General features: G+C 45.9%; 3 protein-coding genes and 1 long non-coding RNA gene across 13 annotated transcripts in view; 3 read left to right on the top strand and 1 right to left on the bottom strand.

Annotated features, from left to right (window-relative positions):
• RHOT1 (ras homolog family member T1) overlaps positions 1-1,272 on the top strand; it is a 51,669-nt gene extending 50,397 nt beyond the window's left edge. For all 3 annotated transcript variants that reach the window (XM_079965435.1, XM_079965436.1, XM_079965438.1), the window contains one exon: positions 31-1,272. In XM_079965435.1, coding sequence (XP_079821561.1) covers positions 31-148 — 118 coding nt within the window. In that variant the 3' untranslated portion in view covers positions 149-1,272. The remainder of the gene's footprint in view (positions 1-30) is intronic.
• RNF135 (ring finger protein 135) overlaps positions 1-25,476 on the top strand; it is a gene marked incomplete at its 5' end in the record, with an annotated part of 230,923 nt that overhangs the window by 66,335 nt on the left and 139,112 nt on the right. The gene's annotated exons all lie outside the window — the stretch shown is intronic.
• On the bottom strand, positions 1,077-12,842 carry LOC307210176. Its single transcript, XR_013835904.1, has 2 exons — positions 12,578-12,842; positions 1,077-2,382 (listed from the first exon to the last, which is right to left on the bottom strand). It is a non-coding gene; the product is annotated as an uncharacterized lncRNA (long non-coding RNA).
• RHBDL3 (rhomboid like 3) overlaps positions 21,942-25,476 on the top strand; it is a 133,418-nt gene continuing 129,883 nt past the window's right edge. For 7 of the 8 annotated variants that reach the window (XM_079965533.1, XM_079965536.1, XM_079965537.1 and 4 more), the window contains exon 1: positions 22,907-24,034. In XM_079965533.1, the coding sequence (XP_079821659.1) occupies positions 23,912-24,034 (123 nt within the window). In that variant the 5' untranslated portion in view covers positions 22,907-23,911. Of the gene's footprint in view, positions 22,234-22,906; positions 24,035-25,476 lie in introns of those variants that run through there. The other variant, XM_079965538.1, reaches the window with a different exon arrangement.

The following is a 25,476-nucleotide window of genomic DNA, read 5'->3' on the forward strand; positions in this document are numbered from 1 at the left end:
TACATTTTTCTTATGCTTTTCGTATTGCAGGCATGTGACGCAAGCAGACCTCAAGAGCTCCACCTTTTGGCTTCGAGCGAGTTTTGGTGCTACAGTCTTTGCCGTTTTGGGCTTTGCCATGTACAGAGCATTACTAAAGCAGCGATGATCTGGAAGAAAAGCACGTTTCTCGCAGGGGAGGGGCCTACCAAAAGGGAAAGAGAAAGAAACTTTTATGTACATTCTAAATCCGCTAGAAATATTTATATATGCAAGTTACTTTATTACTTGTAATTCATGGATAAGATTATTTTAAATGATAGCTCTAAACTTGCAGTATTGCGATGGTTGTGAAAGATGTTTTTGCATTACAGTGGCTAACAGAAAACGGCTACATTTGTTAAGGCCCAAAGGGAATTATTGTAAATATAACTTGTATATATTAAGGCAGCGAGCCGTAATGTCCCCCAAAGTTATTATAATTGGCATTAATAGATGTTTCAAATGGAGTGAGTGAGAGTGTAATTAGAATTTGTTTTAAGCAATGTAGGTTCAAGTCCAGGATCACCATTCATTTATTTATTTCACAGGTGTATGACGTTCTATCTTTGGGCTCACAGTGCTTGGGGGAGAGTTGAGTTCTCTCCTCTTTCAGTAGCTGAACTGCTCCTTTACCCACAGATCTTATTTCACAAGTGTTTCATTCCCACTGCAGCTTTTATTGGACTTGGATTAATTATTTTTACATCCTAGGTTAAGCAGCAAAATGTGCCGCAGGTCAAGAATGGGGGGGTGGGGGTGGGAGAGAAGGAGAGCTGTGCATTCCCTCCGACAGAAGAGCAGCAAGCATCATCCGTGTGTTTGTCAGAATCTTGACTCTTGTGTGCCATTCCGCAACTCTCTCGTTTCCCACTCTGTTGTGTTTTGCACACTTTTCAAAGGGGGGGGGGGCGGTGGCAATCAATTTGTATATTACAACTGTTTATAATTCCAAAGTGTTTTGTTTCATCCTCACTTCCGCAAGCCATTCTCCCAAAAGCTGGGCGTATGGGGTAGAGCCGAAATATTACACAGTGCTTTACTCTCTACTTGGTAGATTAGTTGCATGGTTTGCACTGCGTCCTATACTTCGCTGGAATTACCTGTAGGTGGCATTTTTGAACAAAAAAGAAGGTCAGGAAACCTCATAAGCGGAAATTCCTCACTGTCGAACCTATTTCCCCCCCCCCCCCATCACTGGCCTTTTCAAGTATTTCAATAAATAACTCTACTGTGCTGTGTTTTGAACACTCATTCTTGTACTTTTCTAAGCGGTATTGATTCAGTGTGCACAGCAATGATCACGGTTCCCCGGCACTATAGCACAATCCAAAGGCTTAAAATAAATGTTTAAACCTGTCTAAGAAATGCTGAACTCTCGCTTAGTTCAAATCTCTGCTCAGTCACAACTCTCGCTGGTTGATGTTGGGTAATCATCTCCTAGGGCTGTTAACATAAAAATGGGGAAAATTCAAGAGGGCCCAGGAGGAGGAGCAGAACTGCTTGTAGGCCTAGAATAGTTAGCAGCAGTAGTGCTCAGTGGGTAGATATCAGTCCCTGGCATTGCCAGGTAGGGCTCCACCTGGAAAGCTACTGCCAGGCAGTACTGAGCTAGGCAGACCAATGATCTGACTCTGTAAAAGGCAACTTTCTGTGTTCCTGTTCATGCATTACACAGTTTCCACTGGGAAATTTCCCATGAACAATAGAGGAGTTTTGGCCATACTGTGCAAACTGAGAAGAACGCAGTTCTAGCAGCGCAGTGACTGGCCTGGGCTTTCAGGCATTAGAAACCCCCAGAATGCTTGCTAGGCACACATGAGAACTGGAAGACCCTTGTGAATAACTTTCGGCCTTTTATCTGTTTAACCCCCTCCCCATTTCATGTGGCTGTAGTTCCATTTCAAAAGATGTAAATGGACAACTTGCAGCTAATGTTTCAGGCAGCTGGCTCCTTGAAAAGGTGGGCACCACTGCCATTACCTTAGTTCAGAGTGTTCGAAAAGGTGGCTTTGGGGACTCCTTTTAGCTTCCATTTTGTTCACAGTGAACAGCATGGTTTCAGAAAGCCAATTAAGCACTACTTTGCTCCTATAGTTTAGGTTGGATTGTGTCTTCCCACATATCAGCGGTTAGGAATGCCATGAGATTTTGAGGTTGATACTCAGAAAACATCGTTTAAGACTTAGCTCGGATTTCTAAACCATTACCATAATTACCAGGAAGCTGCTGCTTGTAGCACTGCTCTTTGGAGAACTTGGTTTTGTAAAACGTGGGAGTTCCCCTTTCATGTCTTTTCATTATGGGTACAAATGGATCTGTAGAATTTCCACAGAATTGTTGAAGCTGGCTTATAAGAGGAAACTTGGTTGCCAGGAAGGAAGAAAAAGCACTAGACATTAGCAATGAGAATTCTAGCTGTACATCCTAATTGCAGATTGCTGAGTATTGGACAACTTGAACATGAGGGTATATATATATATCCCCTACTGTAATACTGTGCTTGTATGACTAGTGGCTGCTATCATGGGAATGGAATCATTCTTGTGCATGAAGGAATGGGAAGTACGGTAGCTGATTTCTGCATAAATGCAAATGCTTTTGCAAGGAGCGAAGTGAATTCTGCTTGTGGAAGGCAGAATGATAAGTAGGTTCATGCCATGAGGTGTGGGGAACATGGTGCAAGAGGAATTAATACAATTCTGTTCCCACAGTGAGACACACAAATGTCCTTTGCAGCGAGTGCCTTATTCTGGTTCCAACCCAAGCATGGTCTGCCCTGAAAAGTAGAGGTCCTTCCTAGGCCTACTGCAGCTGCTGGGAAATTAATTTAAAATAGGGTTTCAGTGCGCTGTGGGTAAAACCTCAGCGCCTAGGACTTGCCGACCGCATGGTCAGCAGTTCGAATCCCCGCAGCGGGGTGCGCTCCCGTCGTTCGGTCCCAGCGCCTGCCAACCTAGCAGTTCGAAAGCACCCTTAAGTGCAAGTAGATAAATAGGGACTGCTTACCAGCGGGAAGGTAAACGGCGTTCCGTGTGCTGCGCTGGCTCACAAGATGCAGCTTGTCACACTGGCCACGTGACCCGGAAGTGTCTGCGGACAGCGCTGGCTCCCGGCCTCTAGAGTGAGATGAGCGCACAACCCTAGAGTCTGTCAAGACTGGCCCGTACGGGCAGGGGTACCTTTACCTTTACTTATTAATAAAATCATCAGCTGAAAATCTCAAACTCTGTTAAGATCTGGGGCCTAACTGGGCCTTGCCTCCATGTCGATTCCCATGCCAAACCTGTTACATTTATCTTGTGGGGAACTCACTAATCTTGTACAGGAAGCTTCCTTACTACCTCAGTTGCTGTGTTATAAAATAATTTCCCATGCAGTTTCAAGTACCATGAGAATAGTTACATTTGATTATGGGGTGGGGGGAGTAACACCCAGTAAGATATCTATGATACAGTCATACCTTGGAAATCAAATGGAATCTGTTCTGGAAGTCTGTTCGACTTGCAAAATGTTCAAAAACCAATGCGCAGCTTCTGATTGGCTGCAGAAAGCTCCCAAAAAAAGTTCAAAAACCGGAACGCTCACTTCCAGGTTTTGATTGTTCGGGAGCCGAAACGTTTGAGAACTAGGCTGTTCAACTTCCAAGGTATGACTGTATAAATAAGTGCAAAAGTACAAGCTGAATGTGAGTGGCCTTGCTACATCTGTTTTTAGTCAACATGGGAAAATGCCATGTACCCATCTGGATAGATGTGTTTCCCCATTAGGTTTTCTACTTTAAAAAAACCCCACCAACCGTTTTTCTTGCTTCTCTGCTTAAAACATTTGCTGCAATTTTGTACGCTTGGTGCTGGCTGACTTTGCTTTCAACAAGAATCGAGATAGGATGCAGATTGCCATGGCAATGTGTGAAAATAGCTTTTCACATCACCCAGTTGCTATATCTGGTTTTTGGCAGATGGGAGTGCAGTAGCTGATTGGTGCTTGAGAAAGACTGTGTGAAGGAGCCAGCCGAAAGACAGTACGTAGCAAGCAGAACATGCAGGTCTACCCGTTAGGTGGAACAGACTTCCAAATATAGGTTCATGTTGCTTCGGGAGCTCTGTAAACATTTCCCCTAATTGGTATCGTATTTGGGCTTTAAGGACCATGCCACAGCCTGTTAGAGTAGCAAGATGAAGTATAGATTACTTGCAATTAAACAAGAATACGAATAGAACTGGCTCTTAGGGATGTGGGATGTAAGTTACTGTAGTGTGAAACCTGGCTCTTGGTACCATTTTCATTTCACACTGGCAATGCAACCTCCTTCCATCTTGCACTTTCTCCTCTCCACCTTATACCAGCTACCTAGAGAAAGCTGGCAGAGTGCCATGTGCTGTGCCCCCCCCCCCCCGGCTGATCTGGCATGACAAGTTTCTCAGAAAGAGACATGGTTGCAATGATAGCAAATCACCACAAGCCCACATGATGCTCTGTCGTTTTGCTTTGAAACCACCTGCACCGTTTCTGCTTCAGGTGTTGAAACTGAGAATAAACATCCCTGTTGGAGTTTCACCTAAGGAGAGAGGCCACTTAATGCTTTAGCGGTCCAGATTTAATGCCGGATATGGATAGGGTTTTGAAAGTTGACTAGGAGCTACTATGCATGGCCCTCCATTGGGTGGTCCTTGATGATTTCAGCTGCTGCAGAACACCACGGCCTGCCTTTTCTGCTGCTTGCATTGGTTCCTTGTTTTCTACACACAACAATAGGTACCGTTTTTGACCTACCTTGTTCTTGATGACTCGGCCCTTGATGGTCTTGGATAACAAGTCTTCTATCAACGTGACCTTGACTCTTTGTTGAGACTTCTCTTCACCCATCAACTTCAGAAGCAAAATGCACTCTTGGCAGACAGCTATCCCAAATCCCATTTTCTCAGAGGACCACCCAAATGGCCTTTTGTTGTTCTTGGTTTGGGTATTCCATAGCCAGGATTAATTAAGCAGCTTCTTGCAGTTTTCTGCATTTCACAAACCTGGTCCAATTTCTCTTACCACAGAATGCCTCTAATGCAGAGATAGCCCACATTGCTGCTCCCCAGATGTTAAAAGTACATCTCCCATCTTTCCTTGCCATTGGGTGTGCTGATTGAGACTGAGGGGGGTCCACTGACTTGGAGGGCACCACCTTGCCTACTGCTGCTCTTGGGTATGCTTTGTCTGCAGCTACCAGGAGACAAGGTGAAAAGGTGTGGGTTTTTTTTGTCCTGTGACACGTGAGTAAGTTTCTCTTGGCAGGCAACAGAGCAGGGACAGCCTATAAGTATATAGACTTTTGGTCAAACCTTGAGAATTTCCCATCATTCAAGCCTGCTCAACCTCAATTACAGGTAAGCAACTGATTAATCATAATCATCATCATAATCATAATAATTATTATTATTTGAATTGATATACTGCCCTATGCCCGAAGATCTACAAAATTTACAAAACATGCAGTACATATAAAGCTTGCGGTGGATTTTTAAAAAATTAGCTTATGTAGTAGTGCCTGGTTGCCACCTGGTGGCAGTGTGGCTTCGAAATATCTATGCTTTTCAGCTTCTGCCTTGGTCCTATTGGTTTGCGTAAGAAACCTGGTTTAATTGCACATTCTTTTCTCCCTCTGATATCTTCTGCTAATTATGCATTTGCTTTATTTTTTAAAAACTTCCATAGCAAGTCTTACGGCACAGGAAGGTGAACTTTGGTCATCATGGTTATTTCTTTATTTATTTGTTCCTGTTATTGCTTCGTTAGCCAGAAATGGGACTCTTGACACACACACAATGCCTCCAGCTACAGTGGAAAAACTCTTTTCCCCAGAACACAGTGGCATCAGATCTATTTTTAGCATTTTTCCTGTGCTCTAAACCCCAAAGGTTTTCCCCCTTGGGGCAGAAGAGGCGCTGCAGAATTCCATCACAGAGTTAAAAATTACTTTTAAGATCACCCAATACCATTCTTTCCTGCCACTTTGCTTTTGTTAGAATGAGGGTGGGAAACTTGTGGCCTCGCCTGATGTCGGACTCCATTCAACCCCAGCCAGAATGATCAAGGATGCCAGGAGCTGGTTAGAGCATGGTGCTGATAACACCAGACTTGCAGGTTTGACCCCTGTATGGGACAGCTGTGTATTTCTGCATTGCAGGGGGGTTGGACTACATGATCCTCAGGATCCCTTCCAATTCTATGATTTGTATGGAAATGAGTTGCACTTTTTCTTTGACAACGCATGGAGGGCCTGCAGGTCCCTCTTCCTTGAATAAGGGACACCATCTAATCCACTTTATGGATGCAGGTGTGCTGCTGAAGGAGGGAAACACATTATCAGAAGTGAGCCAAGCAGCCTGTGTTCAAACTCTGCCTTTGAATCCCAATATTGACTATAGCAGGATCATGCCTCCTCTTTTGTATTATTAGATTTAGAATAGTAAAGGTAAAGGGACCCCTGACCATTAGGTCCAGTCATGACCGACTTTGGGGTTGTGGCACTCATCTCGCTTTACTGGCCGAGGGAGCCGACATTTGTCCGCAGACAGTTTTTCCAGGTCATGTGGCCAGCATGACTAAGCCGCTTCTGGTGAACCAGAGCAGCACACAGAAATGCCATTTACCTTCCCGCCGGAGCGGTACCTATTTATCTACTTGCACTTTGACATGCTTTCGAACTGCTAGGGTGGCAGGAGCAGGGACCGAGCAACGGGAGCTCACCCCGTCGCGGGAATTCGAACCGCCAACCTTCTGATTGGCAAGTCCTAGGCTCTGTGGTTTAACCCACAGCGCCAGTCGCGTCCCTAGATTTGGAATAAACCTGGTTTATTACTGAGGAAAAATTAGAAACTCCCTTGAATCATTTTGGGAAAGATAAGATACGGCGTGCAGTGGTTTCTCTGCTAGCTGCTAATATGCGCTCTGATCTGCCTCCAGATTGAATCAGTATTTTTCTTAAAAACCAACTTCCTCTTGATTCCTGGACCGACGTCCACTTTAATAAATGTTCTGTTCTAACGGAACAACTGTAAACTCAGCAACATCCATTGCAGTTTCCACTTCTTTCCTGATTTACAGCCCATTCTGTAATGTACATTGCTTAGGATGGTGTGGGGAGTCTTTTGAAGAAAAGAAAAGGGGGGGAAAGCCTGCTTTATCAATCCTTGTGTCTCTCACATGCTCATGCAAATTCCACCAACCAATAAGACGGAGCTGTATTAAAGCAATGTCACACTGCATTGGATTATTATTTTTTAAAGTGCTCTGCTGCATCAGTTTTGTTCCAGTTCTCTGCAGTTGCTATTTCAATTAATGAGGCTACTCCAAGGAAGGCGGGTGGGAAATTAATTTTGGAACTGAACTAAAGCCGAGGCTGGCAAAAGGAAGACGGTTCTCAATAACAAGTTGTCCTTAACCAAGGGGAAGAGGAGGCTGACATGCTCTGCAAAGGACTTGGTTTGCCCTCAGAGGAGCATGAGCTGTAAAAATAGTTACAGGTCTCACAAATCGTGCAGCTAGCTGTCTTAGTTCGTTTGGGGGGGGGGGGGGATCCAAGCAGCGACAGCAGCGTATTATATTTGGGTGCTTCCAGACTCTTGTTAGGGACGCAGGTGGCACTGTGAGTTAAACCACAGAGCCTAGGGCTTGCCGATCAGAAGGTCGGCAGTTCGAATCCCCGTGACAGGGTGAGCTCCCGTTGCTCGGTCCCTGCTCCTGCCAACCTAGCAGTTCGAAAGCACGTCAAAGTGCAAGTAGATAAATAGGTACCGCTCCGGCGGAAAGGTAAACAGCGTTTCTGTGCGCTGCTCTGGTTCACCAGAAGCGGCTTGGTCATGCTGGCCACATGACCTGGAAGCTGTCTGCGGACAAACGCCAGCTCCCTCAGCCAATAAAGCGAGATGAGCGCCGCAACCCCAGAGTCGGTCACAACTGGACCTAATGGTCAGGGGTCCTTTTACCTTTACCTTTAGACTCTTGTTAATTTCAAGTGGGATTCAATCACATGCTATCAAATTCAGGGCTGTAGGAGATGGGTCATGCGCAACAAACTCACTCCCCCCCCCCCAAGACTGCATTTTGCAAAATGGTGCAAAAATGGCAGTGGAAAGTTTTGGGTAACACTGCAAACCAATCGGGATGAATGCTCAATAACAGGTCATCTGGGGGAAATGCCTTTTATTAGGGCCAAACAGAATAGTCACAAAGTAGGGAGCAAGCTTTTTTTTGCAATCTCTTGGATGTTGTCTTCAGCCTGGATGTTAAAGTGACTTGAACAGCAAAAGGAAGGAAGAGCAAAATGCCTTGTTCGGCCTCCCAAAATGTCCCAAGTTCTTAAAAGTGGAATGGAGGAGAAGGAGGGATTTTGCAGATTTAGTGAGGTTAGACCATGCCTGCGGCAACAATCTTCAGTCCTGGCAAGGCATACTGGGGCAGAGGAACAATAGTGACTTCCCTTTCGAACCAGAATGTGGTGTATCTAACATTTATGGATGTTGCATTTTTTAAGTGTTTCAGAGAATTTCCGCACTCGGTCATCAAGGGGTTGGTGCGGAATATCTCTATTTACTAGGTAACACACACACTACTCACTTTTGGCTTCTATTGACTTTAAACGATGCAACATAACTTTTAACCTAGCTTAAATAAGTATTAGAACATCAAACCAACCCTTCAAAAAATAAATAATAAATCCCACCGTATTTTATTGATCTTAATTGCATCAGTTTATTGCTCAGTCATTAACTGACCACCACTATATGTTCAAATAGGCACCACATAATTAACTACCTTTCATAATTGTGCTACATGCTTAGAACTGCTTAATCGTATATATGTTATTTGTTGTTTGATTACATTCACATTGTTTCTTTGCCCTCATTTAATGTTAACTTATCAATATGTCACTAGTAATTGTGAACGAACCTATTGCATCTTGCACACACCATTTCTCAACAAATTTATTCTCCAGCTGCTTTCTTTATTTGTTAACTTAATATATTTCCCAGATTCTTATTAACCAGGCTACTATTGTGGGAGCATCTAGCTTTTCTTCCATTTTTGGCAAATGGCCATTCAAGCATCTGTTAGCAGATTCATTGCCATATCTAGGTCTTCGGATACCATTCTTTTAAGATGTCCAAAACATGCAATTAAAGGACCTTTTGGTAGTTAACATCCAATGTTGCTGTTGTTGTTGTTGTTGTTGTTGTATCCAATGATTATATTATTTTTATCGCTGTCAAGAGAAAAGCAATGACAAACCAGTATCTTAAAAAGCAGAGACATCACCTTGCCGACAAAAGTCCGTATAGTGAAAGATATGGTTTTCCCAGTAGTGATGTCTGGAAGTGAGAGCTGGACCATAAAGAAGGCTGATCGCCGAAGAATTGATGCTTTTGAATTATGGTGCTGGAGGAGACTCTTGAGAGTCCCATGGACTGCAAGAAAATCAAACCTATCCATTCTTAAGGAAATCAGCCCTGAGTGCTCACTGGAAGGACAGATCCAATACTTTGGCCACCTCATGAGAAGAGAAGACTCCCTGGAAAAGACCCTGATGTTGGGAAAGATGGAGGGCACAAGGAGAAGGGACGACAGAGGACGAGATGGTTGGACAGTGTTCTTGAAGCTACCAGCATGAGTTTGACCAAACTGTGGGAGGCAGTGGAAGACAGGAGTGCCTGGTGTGCTCTGGTCCATGGGGTCATAAAGAGTCGGACATGACTAAACGACTGAACAATAACAACAATTTCTGTCAAGACTGCATCTCAGTATTCTACAATTTTTGGACCTATCCAAAGAATATGTAGTGCATGAATTGCCAATGTGTAATCACTATGGCTTTTCCTGGTACCCACAGGGTTCCATCCATCACCCTGCCCTTCTTCCATACTCTGAAAGAAGTCTTCTTCACCCAATAGAAGCCGTTCCCCCTCAAATTCTCACAAGAGTAAAGTGTAAAGAGACTGGTTATTTCTGCCCCTGCTGCAAACTCACAGCAACCAGTGTCCAGAGAAACCTGGAGTGAGCACACAGACATGAATTTTTTTGGTGCTGATTTGTGGAGAAAGATAAACAAGATACATTGTGAATAGAAGGACCACATTTTGATCTTCCACATCCCAAGACATAGCATTTAAAGATGGATGGTCCCTGCCCCGCCACTTGTTTCACCTTCCTTCTCACGCTGTCATCGTTCCTCCCAGAATCTGACTTGACTGATGTTGCTAAGAGAAAAGTGTTTCCTTCCTCTGTCTCTGACAAACACGATGCACAATGCCACAGATCAAACACAGGGAACACTTAGGGTCTTATTTGAAAGGAGAAAATCTATCGCAGGCCAAATGCAGCCAATTTCTATAGCATTTGCCCTGCCTTGCACATAAACACACACCTCTCTCATCCAAAATGGTGGGCATTTGGCTGGGGAAATCTTTTTTTAAAAAAGAAGTAATTGTGAAATATTTTTAGTGTCTAGATCCTAGATTTGCAGGTGAGGAAAAAAATGTATTTGACCTTAAATAGCTGCGGCAGGCAAGGTCCAGATCTTGCTAGTTTCCAATTCCTACTAATCCTACATTTCTCTGACTAAAATAGGGGTGCCCTATTCAATAATAATAATAATAATAATAATAATAATAATGGTATTATTTATACCCCGCCCATCTGACTGGGTTGCCCCAGCCACTCTGGGCAGCTTCCAACATATATAAAAACATAATAAAACAACATTTTTAAAAAACCCTATACAGGGTTGCCTTCAGAAGTCTTCTAAAGGTTGTGTAATTACTTATCTGCTTGGCTTTGGGGGGTCATATAACTCTATACCCTCCAACATTTCTCTGATGAAAATAGGGGAGTAATAATAATAATAATAATAATAATAATAATAATAATAATATTGTCTCTGGAAAATAGGGACACTTAGAAGGTCTGCCATCCCTCTCTTATGGGAAAGACGGCATTCATTGTGTGTAGTAATCTTCTCTTTAGATCTACCGAGAATGCTTTCTGGATTCTTCCATTGGTGGGCAAAGGCGGACCTTTGTGTTTTACATCACTAAATAAAAGGGTGTTTCTGCAGGTGCTATATGTCATATCACAGAGCTCCTACCAGATGTCAAGGAAATAAACAACTATCTAACTTTTAGAAGACATCTGAAGGTAGACATGTTTAGGGAAGTTTTTAATGTTAGATGTTTTATCGTTTTTTTAATATTCTGTTGGGAGCTGCCCAGAGTGGCTGGGAAAACCCAGCCGGATGGTTGGGGTAATAATAATAATAATAATAATAATAATAATAATAATAATAATAATAAATTAGAGGCTCTGTGCTGGCCGTTGAGGGGTGGCTTTTTCCACCGGCCTTGCCCCACCTTCCAGCCCTAGGAGCCTTCACGAGGGAGCTCCTGAAGGGGATACTTTGACCTATCGGTAAGCTATATTCTTACTTAAACCTTTGCGTATGATAAATTAGCTGTTGCTTTTTTATTATTATGTTTCTGTGTTGGGTTGCAGCGATAGCATATGTCTTGTGTACCATTTGGAGTTTTGTTTCATTTTTTGTGCGTGAACCGCTTTTGAGGGCAGGTGGACTTGTGGGAAAGGTGAGATATGAACAAACTGGCCATTAGAAAAACCTACAACCCCAAACCCAAAGGCAAAACCAAAACCAGTCTTCCTGCTGAAATACTTTCTCCTACACAAGTGTTGAAAGGCCGGCCAGTCTGTCAATGTTTATTACGGCAAACATCCTGCATATGTTGAAAGGCCTGTTTTATTTGACCGCCTCTTTGAGGCCCTTTGGGCTCTATATTGTGTTCAGGGCCCCCTCAGAGGGTCAGGGCAGGCTATGTTGCTTGGCCATGTGACAATCACACAAAACACACAAAAAGCTTTGTGCTCTCTCAGTACCTCAATCTCAGTTGTGGAATTCGCTCCCCACAAAAGTATGTCCTGCTTTTTCACTATACATCTCTCTCTCTCTCAAATGTTCCACATAAACATTGCCGGATTTACGTATATGCCTAACAAGCTGTAGCTTAGGACCCCACTCTCTTGGGGGCCCCCAAAAAAGTTTAAGGGGAAAAAACCCTGGATGTACATTTCCAAAATCTAATATAAAAAAGCAAATAAAATAAAACCTCCATACAGCAAGTGTTTGGTGTTGTGTAGGCTCCTGTGATGTAAGTCATGGGCCCCGCCTGCTAGTCTGCTCCCTAAAATATCACTGGTTTGCTCATTTCTATATCAATTACTTTGATAAAATACATATTTTGTTATGTGCAAATGACTTTAGATACCTTTTAGGTTCATTACCATGTAGTATGCAACACAAAAAAACAGCGACAATTTATTGTTGACAGAGGACAGCCTGACATATAAAGGGCCCCATTACCTTCAGTAGTTTAGGGCCTCATCAAACCTAAATCCGGCCCTGCACATAAATTCCATTTTTTAAAAAATAGAATTGGCTTCCTATTCCATTTTCTGCAATGTTTATCTTATCCCCTCCCCCTTTGCTGCACCCCCATCTTACCTCTTTTAAAACGTAGTCATAACGCAATAATCTTTCATTGTTCTGTCGCTCACAGTTCGAAACCTGCATTCACCATACAGCTTTTGGCAAATGCCAAATACAAGCTTTTTTATTCCTGGCTTTTGGCACCTGAGTCGTGTGTCTTCAGGCCACGACTATAATCCATTCTTGCGACTATAACCTGTTTTTTATTCTGAATTTTAAGTTGTCGTAACCTGCCCTGGGACTGGCTGGTGAAGGGCTGGTTTTTTTTTTTAGGAAAAGTACTTTTAAACATTTTTTTCCAATTCATTATGAATTTACCCTTTTACCACTTTACAGTTCCACCACAAAAAAATGGCAAGTTGACTCCCCCCCCCCAATAAAGTCCCTGCCTGTTTCATGGCTTTCCCTTGAGTTGCTATGACTGTCTTCTACATGCTAGTGATCACTGTAGGAGCACATATGGCTTTGGGTTTTGCCAATGAACAGGGTTTGTGTGGGGGCACAATTTATGTGAACCAGCACTTATTAAACTGCTGACATTGGGGCTTGTGGGCTTCTGACAGGCACCTGGTTGGCCACTGTGAAAACAGAATGGTGGACCAGAGGAGCCATTATTAGGTTCTTATAAACAGGAACATCTGTCTGTATAAAAGGATCCACACCAGAGCCAGTGTGGTGTAGTGGTTAAGAGTGGTGGACTCGTAATCTGGTGAACCGGGTTCGATTCCCCGCTCCTCCACATGCAGCTGCTGGGTGACCTTTGGCCAGTCACACTTCTCTGAAGTCTCTCATTTCCACTCACCTCACAGAGTGTTTAATTTTTAGGGACGCAGGTGGCGCTGTGGGTTAAAGCCTCAGCGCCTAGGGCTTGCCGATCGAAAGGTCGGTGGTTCGAATCCCTGCGGCGGGGTGCGCTCCCGCTGCTCGGTCCCAGCGCCTGCCAACCTAGCAGTTCGAAAGCACCTCCGGGTGCAAGTAGATAAATAGGGACCGCTTACCAGCGGGAAGGTAAACGGCGTTTCCGTGTGCGGCTCTGGCTCGCCAGAGCAGCGATGTCACGCTGGCCACGTGACCCTGAAGTGTCTCCGGACAGCGCTGGCCCCTGGCCTCTTAAGTGAGATGGGCGCACAACCCCAGAGTCTGTCAAGACTGGCCCGTACGGGCAGGGGTACCTTTACCTTTACCTTTACACAGAGTGTTTGTTGTGGGGGAGGAAGGGAAAGGAGAATGTTAGCCACTTTGAGACTCCTTCGGGTAGTGATAAAGCAGGATATCAAATCCAAACTCCTTCTCTTCTTCTTCTTCTTCTTCTTCTTCTTCTTCTTCACACAGTGTTTTGAATAAATGGGGCTTCAGAACAGTTGGGCAGATCCACACTGTACATTTCAAGAACATTCAAGACACATGACTCCCCAAAAGAATCCTAAGAACTGTAGTTTGTTAATCATGCTGCACGTTGTAACTCTGTGAGGGGAAAACTATAGTTCCCAGGATTATTATTATTTTTTGGGAGGGATCATCTGCTTTAGATGTGTGGTGTGCACAAACATGAGGTCACAAATGCACCAGCAACCTCATGAGCTTTTCTCACTGCTCTTTGGCGCCTTCATTTGAGAGCCAACTCTTGGTGCTGACAGGATATATGGCTGTTTTGGGGCTACCCTAAAGCTGAGGAGAAAACGGAGCCCCCCTCCCCTTTCCTCGTCTCATCTAGAAAGCCCCTCTATGGGAAAATATCAAAGAGAATGGCTCTTTCCCTTTTTTACCTTTCTGAAGCAAGGTCTTCAGAGGCAGAAGACCTCCATGGGGAAGGAAGAGGGTTTATTTCAGAGCTAGGAGAACATCAAATCACTCAAGGCGGGGGGAACGGGGATGGATGGACCAAAAGGTACCCCTGCTGCTGTTGCGGCCGCTGCCTATCTTTTAAAAGTCAGTTTCTTTTAGAGCAGGAAGCAAGCTGTGTAGATGCTTTTAAAAAAGAAGAAGAAGAAGAACTGGTCAACAACTTTTGCACAGGGCACCACATTGGAAGAATAATCTGTTGGTTCTATTCCAAGGAGAACTCTCCTTTGTGGTCTGTACAGGAACATAGGAAGCTGTCTTACACTAAGTAAGATCATCGGCCCATCTAGCTTAATGCTGTCTGCACTGACTGGCAGGAGCTTTCAAGGGATCTTTCTCAGCTCTACCTGAGGGACTGAACCTGGATCTATCAGATGGACCTAGATGGACTAGTTGTTCCAACTTGATATAAGGCAGTTTCCCATGTACTTATCCATTGCGGGGGAAACCTAGTAATTTATATGCAGCAGGTGCACTTTCCACTAGTGTTGTCAACTGGCATGCACAGTAAGTGTTGACTGGTTGTCACCCCAATGCAGGCATAGGCAAACTCAGCCCTCCAGATGTTTTGGGACTACAGTTCCCATCATCCCTGACCACTGGTCCTGTTAGCTAGGGATCATGGGAGTTGTAGTCCCCAAACATCTGGAGGGCCGAGTTTGCCTATGCCTGCTCTAATGCACGGGGTTTAATGGGTTCCCCAGTTACAACCCAGAGTTGCTGTACATGTCTTTGAAACATGCGTGGGGAACCCTGGCCATTGGCCACACTTGCTAGGGCTGATGAGACATGCAGTCCAGAAACATCTGGACGACCAAAGTTTCCCAACACCAGCTTTCAAAGTACTATTGCTATGGAAAGTGATGCAGCTGTGGCTTCTCACACCTATTCAGATGGAAACTCTACAGGCACGGACTAATGCAGCAATGGAGCCAGCTTCATCTGTAGAAATACTAGTTATCATCCAGCGGAGAGGATCCACCAAATGAACTTGAAAGCCGTATCTCCTAACCCATGTTGTGCATCTCCCCTGAAAGCTCGCTAAATAATCCCTTAACAGCTCTATATCCTGAAACCTGACTTTTTATCGTTATCCTGCTAGATTGCCATTCTTTTATTTGACAGTTTGCTGGAATGGCTGGCTTAATGGCCATTAATAATGATTAAGGAGATACAGGGCTGGCCCTACCAGTAGGCAGAGTAAGGCAGGTGGGGTTGGAGAGTAACAAGGAGGTATTGGGGAGCAAAGCCGTGTGCACTTCATGCATTCCCTGTACCTTCTTAAAGATAGCCTGCTGTGTAGTGGTGGCATTGCCCTGTTGCCAGTGTTGAACTAAGACACAACTGCATGTCCAGTTGGCTTCAGTACATGAAATGATGGGTGTGTCATTTTGCCCCATGCAAGAAAATATATTGGGCATCTTTCCCTTTATTCTATTTAGATACTTATCAGAGCCTAGGGAATGGAATACTGCATCCCATCCCTCTCCAGTTACAAAAAATGGGTAGGGGTATGAGGGTGGGGTGGGGAGAAAACAAACTAACAAGCCAAGCATACAATAATTATAGGTAAAGGTAAAGGGACCCCTGACCATTAGGCCCAGTCGTGACCGACTCTGGGGTTGCGGCGCTCATCTCGCTTTATTGGCCGAGGGAGCCGGCGTATAGCTTCTGGGTCATGTGGTCAGCATGACTAAGCCACTTCTGGCGAACCAGAGCAGCACACAGAAACGCCATTTACCTTCCCGCCAGAGTGGTACCTATTTATCTACTTGCACTTTGACGTGCTTTCGAACTGCTAGGCTGGCAGGAGCAGGGACCGAGCAACGGGAGCTCACCCCGTGGCAGGGATTTGAACCACCAACCTTCTGATCAGCAAGTCCTAGGCTCAGTGGTTTAACCCACAGCGCCACCCGGGTCCCTAATACAATAAGTAGAAGTTTGGAAAAGCAAAGAGGGAAAGAGATCACTAGCTGGCAGAAGGCTGATGAGGACTACCAGATATTCTGCCTCATGGAAACCCCTTCTGTTTGTCTCCACTTCTGCTCTGCTTCAATATTTGTAAATAAAACAATATTGGGAGTCGGTGCTTCCCCTTGGAACTTCTCATTGCTTAGGGGAATAAGCAGCAAGCGCGCTGCAGAATCAAATCAAACAGACCCCACCTGAGCACCTCTTTAGTCATTGCAATCAGTGTTTCCATTTTGGAGCCATCTAGCACTCTGACCTCCGCTAGGCTGTTTGCTCGACAGATGCTGGTCGGCCCCCTCCCCTTGGGCTCGTCCCTGCATATTCATTAACTGACCTTTTTCTGCATTACGGGATTAGATTGGAATCCATGGTCCTCTCGGAATAATAATAAATGTTGCTATTTAAATGACTGTTGTTAAGGCAGAACTTGGCTCGTATTTTCAAGGCACCCTCTGTTAGTTCATGGAAATGAACTGCCCACGTGTTAACCGTCTAATGTGCCCCACTCGTATCTGTCAATTATTGTTTTACAAAGCTGAACTGCCAAGGAGGACGTGGAAGGAGAGAAAACGAGGGCTGTACAAATCAAGAGGTTTTCAAAAGCTTAGCAGCTCATCGTATGCTTGTAGCAAAACCTTTTAATTAAAATGGTGTGATTTTTTTCCTTAGACGTTAATAGTAGCAAGGCCCTTGCTCACTCATCTCTCAAGATTCTTTGCTTAAATTATCAGAGCTGTTGACTGTGAATTTGTACTGTAGAGGAGCAGATATTTATGGTTTGTTTGTTTTTTAAAATAATACTGTAAAGTGGTACCTTGTTTCTCAAACTTAATCCATTCTGGGAGTCCGTTCGACTCCCGAAACAGTTTGAAAACCAAGGCACGGCTTCCAATTGGCTGCAGGAGCTTCCTGCACTCAATCAGAAGCTGTGCTGGATGTTCGGCTTCCGAAAAACATTCGCAAACCGGAACGCTTACTTCTGTGTTTGCGGCATTTGGGAACCGATTTGTTCGGGAGCCAAGCCGTTTGAGTACCTAGGTACCACTGTATTCATCTGTTGAGGTAAGGAAATACTGTGTCGCTGAATTATTATTTTTTAATCAGATTATAAATGAGAAATATGCAGGCTACTTTTTTGAGCCTGGTAAAAACGCCACAGATTCTGATAAAGTGAAGATACTCTGGTGTTCCTGGCTTCTTCTTCTTGTTGTTGTTGTTGTTGTTGTTGTTGTTGTTGCTGCTGCTGTTTAGTCGTTTCCGATTCTTCATGACCCCATGGACCAGAGCACGCCAGGCACTCCTATCTTCCACTGCCTCCTGCAGTTTGGTCAAACTCATGTTGGTAGCTTCAAGAACACTGTCCAACCATATCGTCCTCTGCCGTCCCCTTCTCCTTGTGTCCTCCATCTTTCCCAACATCAGGGTCTTTTCCAGGGAGTCTTCTCTTCTCATGAGGTGGCCAAAGTATTGGAGCCTCAGCTTCAGGAGCTGTCCTTCCAGTGAGCACTCAGGGCCGATTTCCTTAAGAATGGATCGGTTTGATCTTCTTGCAGTCCATGGGACTCTCAAGAGTCTCCTCCAGCACCATAATTCAAAAGCATCAATTCTTTGGCAATCAGCCTTCTTTATGGTCCAGCTCTCACTTCCGTACATCACTACTGGGAAAACCATAGCTTTAGATGCCATAAATCAAAGGTGAGGAACTGTGTCTAGTCCAAGGGCCTTGATTCTTTCTGAGCAACCTTCTGGGGGTCACCTGCCATTGGCGGGCAGGGCCAGAGGAAAATGTGAATGCAGTTTTTACCTTTCTACAGTAGGCCTGAGGAAGAATCCTGAGGGACAGATAGAGGCTTGGAGGGCCATATGTTGTCCCCAGGCCACAGCGAGTTGCCATATGTCCTCTTTTTCCAGAACACGCCCTTTTTTCCAGGATTTAAATTTCTTTCCAGGTGGATTTTAAAAATTTGGCAAAATGCCCTGGGTTTTGTTGCTGTTTGTTTTTGTTGTTTGTTTACAGTAACCCAAGATTTTTTAAAAAATGAAAACAATTTTAAAATTCTGATGTATCACGCTCCCACCTATGCCGCTTTTCATTAATGGATTGCACATTAATTAAAACAGTTTACTAAATTATACTGCGCACACTTACATTCGCAAAAATGTGAACATCCCAAATACTTTCATGTGGCAAGTGAGGAAGCAAAATATGTATTATTATTATGTTGTTGTTGTTGTTGTTGTTGTTGTTGTTGTTGAAAGTTAAGAACGTTGCTACTAGCAATATATCACAGCTTCTACAGCCTACATATAGCAGGGGTAATTTAAAATGAGTGTCGTCGTAGCGATCCATAGCTAAAAGTAAAAGTCGTCAAATGTGTCCTCTTTTTTGCTTTTCAAAATATGGCAACCCTAACTGAGGTTCCCCACCCATGCCATAAATGAAAGGGTTTCATGTGAATGCAATGGTGAAGGGCTGTTCTTAGATCCAGCCTTCTGCTTGCTAGATATTCAGGTAGCATCTGTAGCTCCCGGTGCCTTTCAGAGTTTTTTTTTTCTGGTGTCCCAGCTTTACTCGGGAAGAAATGATCAGGCCACAGTTCTTGTAACATCCAGGGTAGATCACTGTATGTGTGCATTAAACACTTGCTTTGATGCAGATTGCTAACAGGAGCTGACCTTCAATGCTCCAAATGGGGGATATAAGCCCAAGTTATCCAAAGGACCATCTTCCTTCACATAAAAGGTAAAGGGACCCCTGACCATTAGGTCCAGTCGTGGCCGACTTTGGGGTTGCGGCGCTCATCTCGCTTTATTGGCCGAGGGAGCCGGCGTACAGCTTCCGGGTCATGTGGCCACCATGACTAAGCTGCTTCTGGTGAACCAGAGCAGCACATGGAAACGCCGTTTACCTTCCCGCCGGAGCGGTACCTATTTATCTACTTGCACTTTGATGTGCTTTCGAACTGCTAGGTTGGCAGGAGCAGGGACTGAGCAACGGGAGCTCACCCCGTTGCAGGGATTTGAACCGCCGACTTTCTGATTGGCAAGTCCTAGGCTCTGTGGTTTAACCCACAACGCCACCCGCGTCCCTTTCGCATGGTCACCAATTCCTTCACATGGTCACCAATTAAGATTCTGCCCAACAGCCTTTTTCTGTGTCTGCATTATGCGCCGAAGTGGTTGCCTTTCCAATGTCCATGCTATGGGAGTTTTTGCTAATTTGACCTTAGTTGTTTTGGAGTTTTAAATGTTCTGGTTTATTTCTTACATTCCTTTATTAGCCAATGTGAAGATTTTTGCACTACAAGTGGGGTGTAAATCCTATCAACGAATAAATTACAGTTGCCAGCTATTTTAGTTATTCGCAGCTAGGTAATTTTGGACCCTGGGCTTAATGCTCTTGTAGCGGATGGGGTGGGGGGGACAACTCCGTTACTTCAGTTGCGAAGCAAACAATTAAATTTTCTCTCCCCCCTACATTCCTGATGTTCTAATCTAGAGCATGGGTAGGCAAACTAAGGCCTGGGGGCCAGATCTGGCTCAATCACCTTCTCAATCTGGCCTGCAGACGTTCTGGGAATCAGCATGTTTTTACATGAATAGAATGTGCCCTTTTATTTAAAACGCATATGTGGGGCATAGGAATTCATTCATATTTTGTTTTCAAAATATAGTCCGGCCCCCCACAAAGTCTGAGGGACAGTGGACTGGCCCCCTGCTGAAAAAGTTTGCTGGCCCCTATTCTAGAGGAGCTGGGAAGAGTCTTAAAAGTCAATTTTCTTTTGCTTGTTTTTTAAAATGCAGATTCACATTTTCAGCTTAAATCATGAATATATGAATAAACTGGAGTTTGCTTTGATTGCCCCGGTGCTAAATGTATTTACTGGGAAGCAAGCCTCATTTTGTTGTAGAAAAGGAAAATAGGTAGAATCCAATGTCGAGCTGAGGTGATCGTTCTGCCAGTGCAGCTATAGATAGATAGATAGATAGATAGATAGACAGATAGATATTCTAGAGCAAATAGTTTTCCGGAGTCTATTGGTTCCTGTGGGCTTAGCTGCACAGCCACCAAAAATGTTTCCTAACTGCATTTCTTGAACTTAAATTCCATTTGAAACACAGAAAAGAGAGTTGATTGCCCAACATTGTTTTGGAGTTAATATGGTACCCTTATCCTTAGTCAACAGTATATGACTAAGAAAGGTTCAGATCAAGAATTCCTAACTGAAGAAAGAAACCATTTCGGTTCATGCACAGAAATAACACCCCCCCCCCCAATTTGGCAACGTGCTAATGCCAATTCATAAACCAGAGGGCTTTTATTCTCAGCACACTCGGTGCATCCCTCAAATTTATAATCCAGATGCCAAATGGATTTAACAGCTGATATCAAAATGGGAGCAAATTATTGTGAGTGAGGATTTTGAAGTTGCTGTGAAAATTATAATATGAAGCGACAAGACAAAGGTTGGAGACTTTTTAAAAAATCATTAGTAATAGCAGTTGCCATCTGTTTTTCTCTGCTCAACTAAACAGTGATAAAAAGAGTGTGTTTGTGTGTGAGAGAGAGAAGGAATAGAAATCAGATTGCTGATCTCTCCACCTCCAGTTAAACTAGCTGCACTGCTTTGTACGCACTAGCTCAAATTTTAAAAAACAAGAAAACTGTGAACCAGATTTTTTATTAAAAAAAGCAGTGAGAGGAACTGATGGAAATGTGTCTCTATATAAGCAAACACGGAATCTAGATAACACTACATCGGCATGTTTGCTGTGTCATAACAAAACCAACTTTTTCTAGCTTAGAAAGGGGCAGCTGCTTCAGGGATACAGTACTTTGTTGTATAAACAGAACGAGTTTCTAGCTCTCTTGGTAATTAAATCAAAACATGAGAATGGGGAGGCAGTTTAGAAAAAGTTGTGTGTTTGCTTCACACAGTCCGTGGTTCCATTGGTCTCTTATGCCAGTCCGTGTAATAGAGGCAATAGAGGGCTATCTATACTTGGTACTGTGTAAGGCAATCAGCTTCTTCTATGACTTTGTTGTTGTCGTTTAGTCATGTCCGACTCTTCGTGACCCCCTGGGCCAGAGCACGCCAGGCACTCCTGTCTTCCACTGCCTCCCAGAGTTTGGTCAGACTCATGTTTGTATCTTCAATAACACTGTCCAACCATCTCGTCCTCTGTCGTCCCCTTCTCCTTGCGCCCTCCATCTTTCCCAACATCAGGGTCTTTTCCAGGGAGTCTTCTCTTCTCATGAGGTGGCCAGAGTATTGGAGCCTCAGCTTCAGGATCTGTCCTTCCAGTGAGCACTCAGGGCTGATTACCTTAAGAATGGAGAGGTTTAATCTTCTTGCAGTCCATGGGACTCTCAAGAGTCTCCTCTAAAGGCACAGGAGCAGGTCAGCTGGCAATCCTGTATGGAATAATTTGAATGATGAATGTTAAGGATTACAGTGGAATGGCCGGGCTGCAGGAATGTCAGACGGCTGCAGTTGTTCTCAATTTAAGCAAACTTCCACCCCCCCACCCCCAATCCCTCCCGCGTTACCCGGCCCCTTCTAAAGGAAAACCCTCGCATAAGCCAGAGGCATAATCGCCTCGGGACGCCTCGCTGCTGGCGCATTGACCACGTGCGCTCCGCAACGCGTCATTCTCCCTATGTAAACAAGAGGGCGGGACTATGCGAAATGAGATCCCGCCCTTTCTCGAAACTCCAAGCGCGACTCCCACGCCAGGTGCAGAACTCCAAAACGGCGGCGGCGTGGGAGAACTTCGGGATCTTCCTCGTCATAAATCACTTTGGGCCGGGTCCGCCCCCCCCCACCCTACCCCGAGCTGGGCTGCTTTGGCGCAAGGTGGGAAAGAGGGGGAAAGAAAGACCGAGCCTGGGCTCGGGGCCTGGAAGGGCGCGGCGTCCCGTCCCATCCCATCCCATCCCTCTGATCCTGGCGCAAATCCTCCCGTTTGCCTAGCCAACACGTCCGCATCTTGGAGGAATCCCGGGCGCGACGTGCCCAGCGCCCGCCCCTGGAGGCAGCCTTGGGAAGGGGAAGGCGCTCCGCTCGCTCCCAACAGGCCGCCCCCGGCCTGAGCGGGGGACCCACGTGCTCTTCTAGACCCGCAGCCAGCTCGGCGCGCACTTTCTAGCTAGGCTGCAAAGCTCACCGTCATCCCTGCTCTGCCCTGGCAAGGAGCCGGTCGCTGCTCTCTCTCTCCCTCCCTCTCCACCGCTCGAGGCAGAGTTGCCGCTGGATCCACTGAGTTGGCTTCCCTGCTGCCACCAGCTCCCGGAGACGCCGGCCACCGACGCTTCTTCTGCGCCACCGTCCCACGAAGGGGGTCTGGCGGCTCGCCGGAGGGGGGGGGCGCCGTTGCGATCCTGGGCTTGGCGACGCCGGAGAATCGCCCCCTATAAAGCGACCTCCCTTGGCAAGGTCACCCGAGGGGAAGAAGAAGAAGAAGAAGGCGCTCTTCTTCGCATTGCGCGCGCGCCCTTGCCTTCTCTTCGGAAAGCGCCAAGGCGACGCTGCTACCTACTACCCCTAAAGCGGCCGTGGCGCGTTCCCCACGCCTTTCGGCCGCAGAGCTTTCCCGCGAAGTTGTGGCCCCTGCGGCGCGCCGGCTTCCCCCCGCTTCTCCTCCCTTTTGCAGGCTCATCTGGGCTTGCAACGCGAGGGGGGATCCCAGGCAAGCTCGACCGACCCGCTGCTGGATCGCGTCTTTCCTTGCTCCTGCGAGCATCGCTCCCCCCCCCCCAAAAAAAAAACAACCACCACCACCACGCATGAAACCTTTTGGCGCTCGATGGTTTTAATCCCGCAGGATTTGCAAGCCGGGAGGGGGCTTCCTCCGGCCTCATGAGGAAGCAGCAGCAGCAGCAGGGAAGCCCCCCACTTCCATGACCAGGAGGAGGAGGCACCTCTCCTCCATCCGCGGGATGAGCGCGATGTCTGCGACGCTGCCACAGAAGAAGGGCAGGCGCCTCCCCGCGTGGCGTGGCGCGGCTCCTAGTGGGACTAAGGCAGCAGCAGCAGGAGCTCAATGACCAAAAGGGGCTGAGGAAGAGTAACCGGGAGGGCTCGCGGGTGAGCGCTCACCCCGCGTGGACTAGCAGGGCAGGAGGCGCAAAAGTTTGGCCAAGTTTATAGGGCGCGCGCCTAAAAGGTTTCGAAAGGTCCGGCTCCCCTTTGGCCTGTGCAGTTGGATCGAAGCTACATCAGCGCCAGCATGCCAGCTGGAGGACGCCTCTCGTCTCTCGAGGGATATTTTCCTTAGGGGGGGGGGGCAAAAAAAAAAATCTACCCACGCAACAACACCCACCCGGTCTCTGGCTGCAGGAGCCAGCATGGAAGAGGAAGGGGCCAGGCTGCATCGGCGGCTTTGAAAGTTTGCCAAACACCTCCGAGGTTGCTTTTCTTCCTCCAGCCCCCACCCCCCTCGCCTAAAGAGGAGCGACTGAGAGGAAGGGCAGAGAGGGGGGGCAGATCGGGGGTGGGGGTGGGGGGTCGACCAGGGAGTTGGCTGCTTCCAAGCATGGGAGACAGGTTGCCGGAGCCAAGCCGTGCAAACCCTTCTCCCGCGGTGGCCGCCTGCTCGGAAGCAGAAGCGATCGAGGTCCTGGAATCCGAGGATGTCCTGCCTATGGCTACGGAGGACGTGAGTTTCATTTGATGTCTCTCCCCCCTCCCCGCCTCCCCCTCCGTTCCCAGTTGACTTTAATCGGATCAAGCTATTTAAAAATAAACTTCGGAATTAAAGGGAGGGGAAGTTTGATTCTTTCTAGGAAGAGAAAGTGGGAAGAAAATGAAGTCCCCCCCCCATCATTGGGGTTCCCTAAGTGGCCTCTCTGCAGCAAGATCCTGGGCCTGTTTACACAGGAGTAAGCCCCGCTTACTTGAATGGGGGTTACTTCTAGGTAGGTGTGCATCGGATGGAGCCTGAATACAGTAGCTTTCCTTTCTAACCAGTGGGTGAGCTCAGTGTGATTCTGCAGATTATATGTACTCCTATAGAGATAGCTATATGCATAGGCGTCGTACTCATTCCATACCCCTCCAAAGGAGACAGCACAGCAAGTTTTTTCTTAGACCAAATTAAAAGCATTTTCTCCCTTTCCGCAAAATGTTGGGTGTTAGTTTGCACCAGCACAGAAAGGGGTAATGAGTTGGCGATACACCCCAAACTGCTCTGCAAACAGGATAAGCTCCTGCCAGGAGCTGTTGTTGCCCTGGGTGAGAAACCAAATGAAAATGTGCCATGAAGGCAAAGGAATATTAACCCTGCTGTGATTCAATAGGCAGCTGCTACAAAGCACATTGGATAACCTTGGGCGGGTGACCAACACTCAGCCTAGCCCTACCTTGCAGGGTTGGTGTGAGAATAAAATGGGCTAATTCCCCGATTTGCTTGGAGGAATGGTTTGATACAGATGTAAAATAATCAGAGGTATCTCACAGAGACAATGAAAAAACAACCCCCCCACATGTTGCTCACCCTTACTTTGGTGCTGGATGATTACTTCTAGGGCAGATCCACAACATCGTTTAAAGCATATTCAGTGCATATTTAAAGCACATGACTTCCCTCCAAAATTATGGCAACTGCAGTTTGTTAAGGATGTTGGAAATGGTAACTCTGTGAAGGAGAAACTGCACTTCCCAGGGTTCTTTAGGGGGAAGTCATGTGCTTTAAATGTGCATTGAATATGCTTTATGATATCTATGGTGTAGATCTGCCCCCTAGTTGCTACTACTGCCTCCCTCCTGCTGTCAAATCATGACTTCCTGCTGAATAATGCAGTGGTACATAAGTGCCCCCAACCTGCCAGCCACGTCCAGATGTAGCTGTATGTGGTGGGTAATTTGTGCTAATGCACAATGTCATCTGCAAGAGCTTTAGCTTACATTTGAACAAATGCAGTGTGCTCAGCGGATCACTCACACTCTTCCCATGCAATGCTTGACTGTTTGCTGCAAGCTTTTCATATTGGTTTGTTGTCATCCCTCCCCACATGTGGAACCTTCAGTCATTCAGAAATTATTACTGGCGCTAATATCATCTCAGGGGACGCAGGTGGCGCTGTGGGTTAAAGTCTCAGC

Source organism: Podarcis cretensis (assembly GCF_951804945.1).
Source record: "Podarcis cretensis genome assembly, chromosome: 2".
NCBI lineage: Eukaryota > Metazoa > Chordata > Lepidosauria > Squamata > Lacertidae > Podarcis > Podarcis cretensis.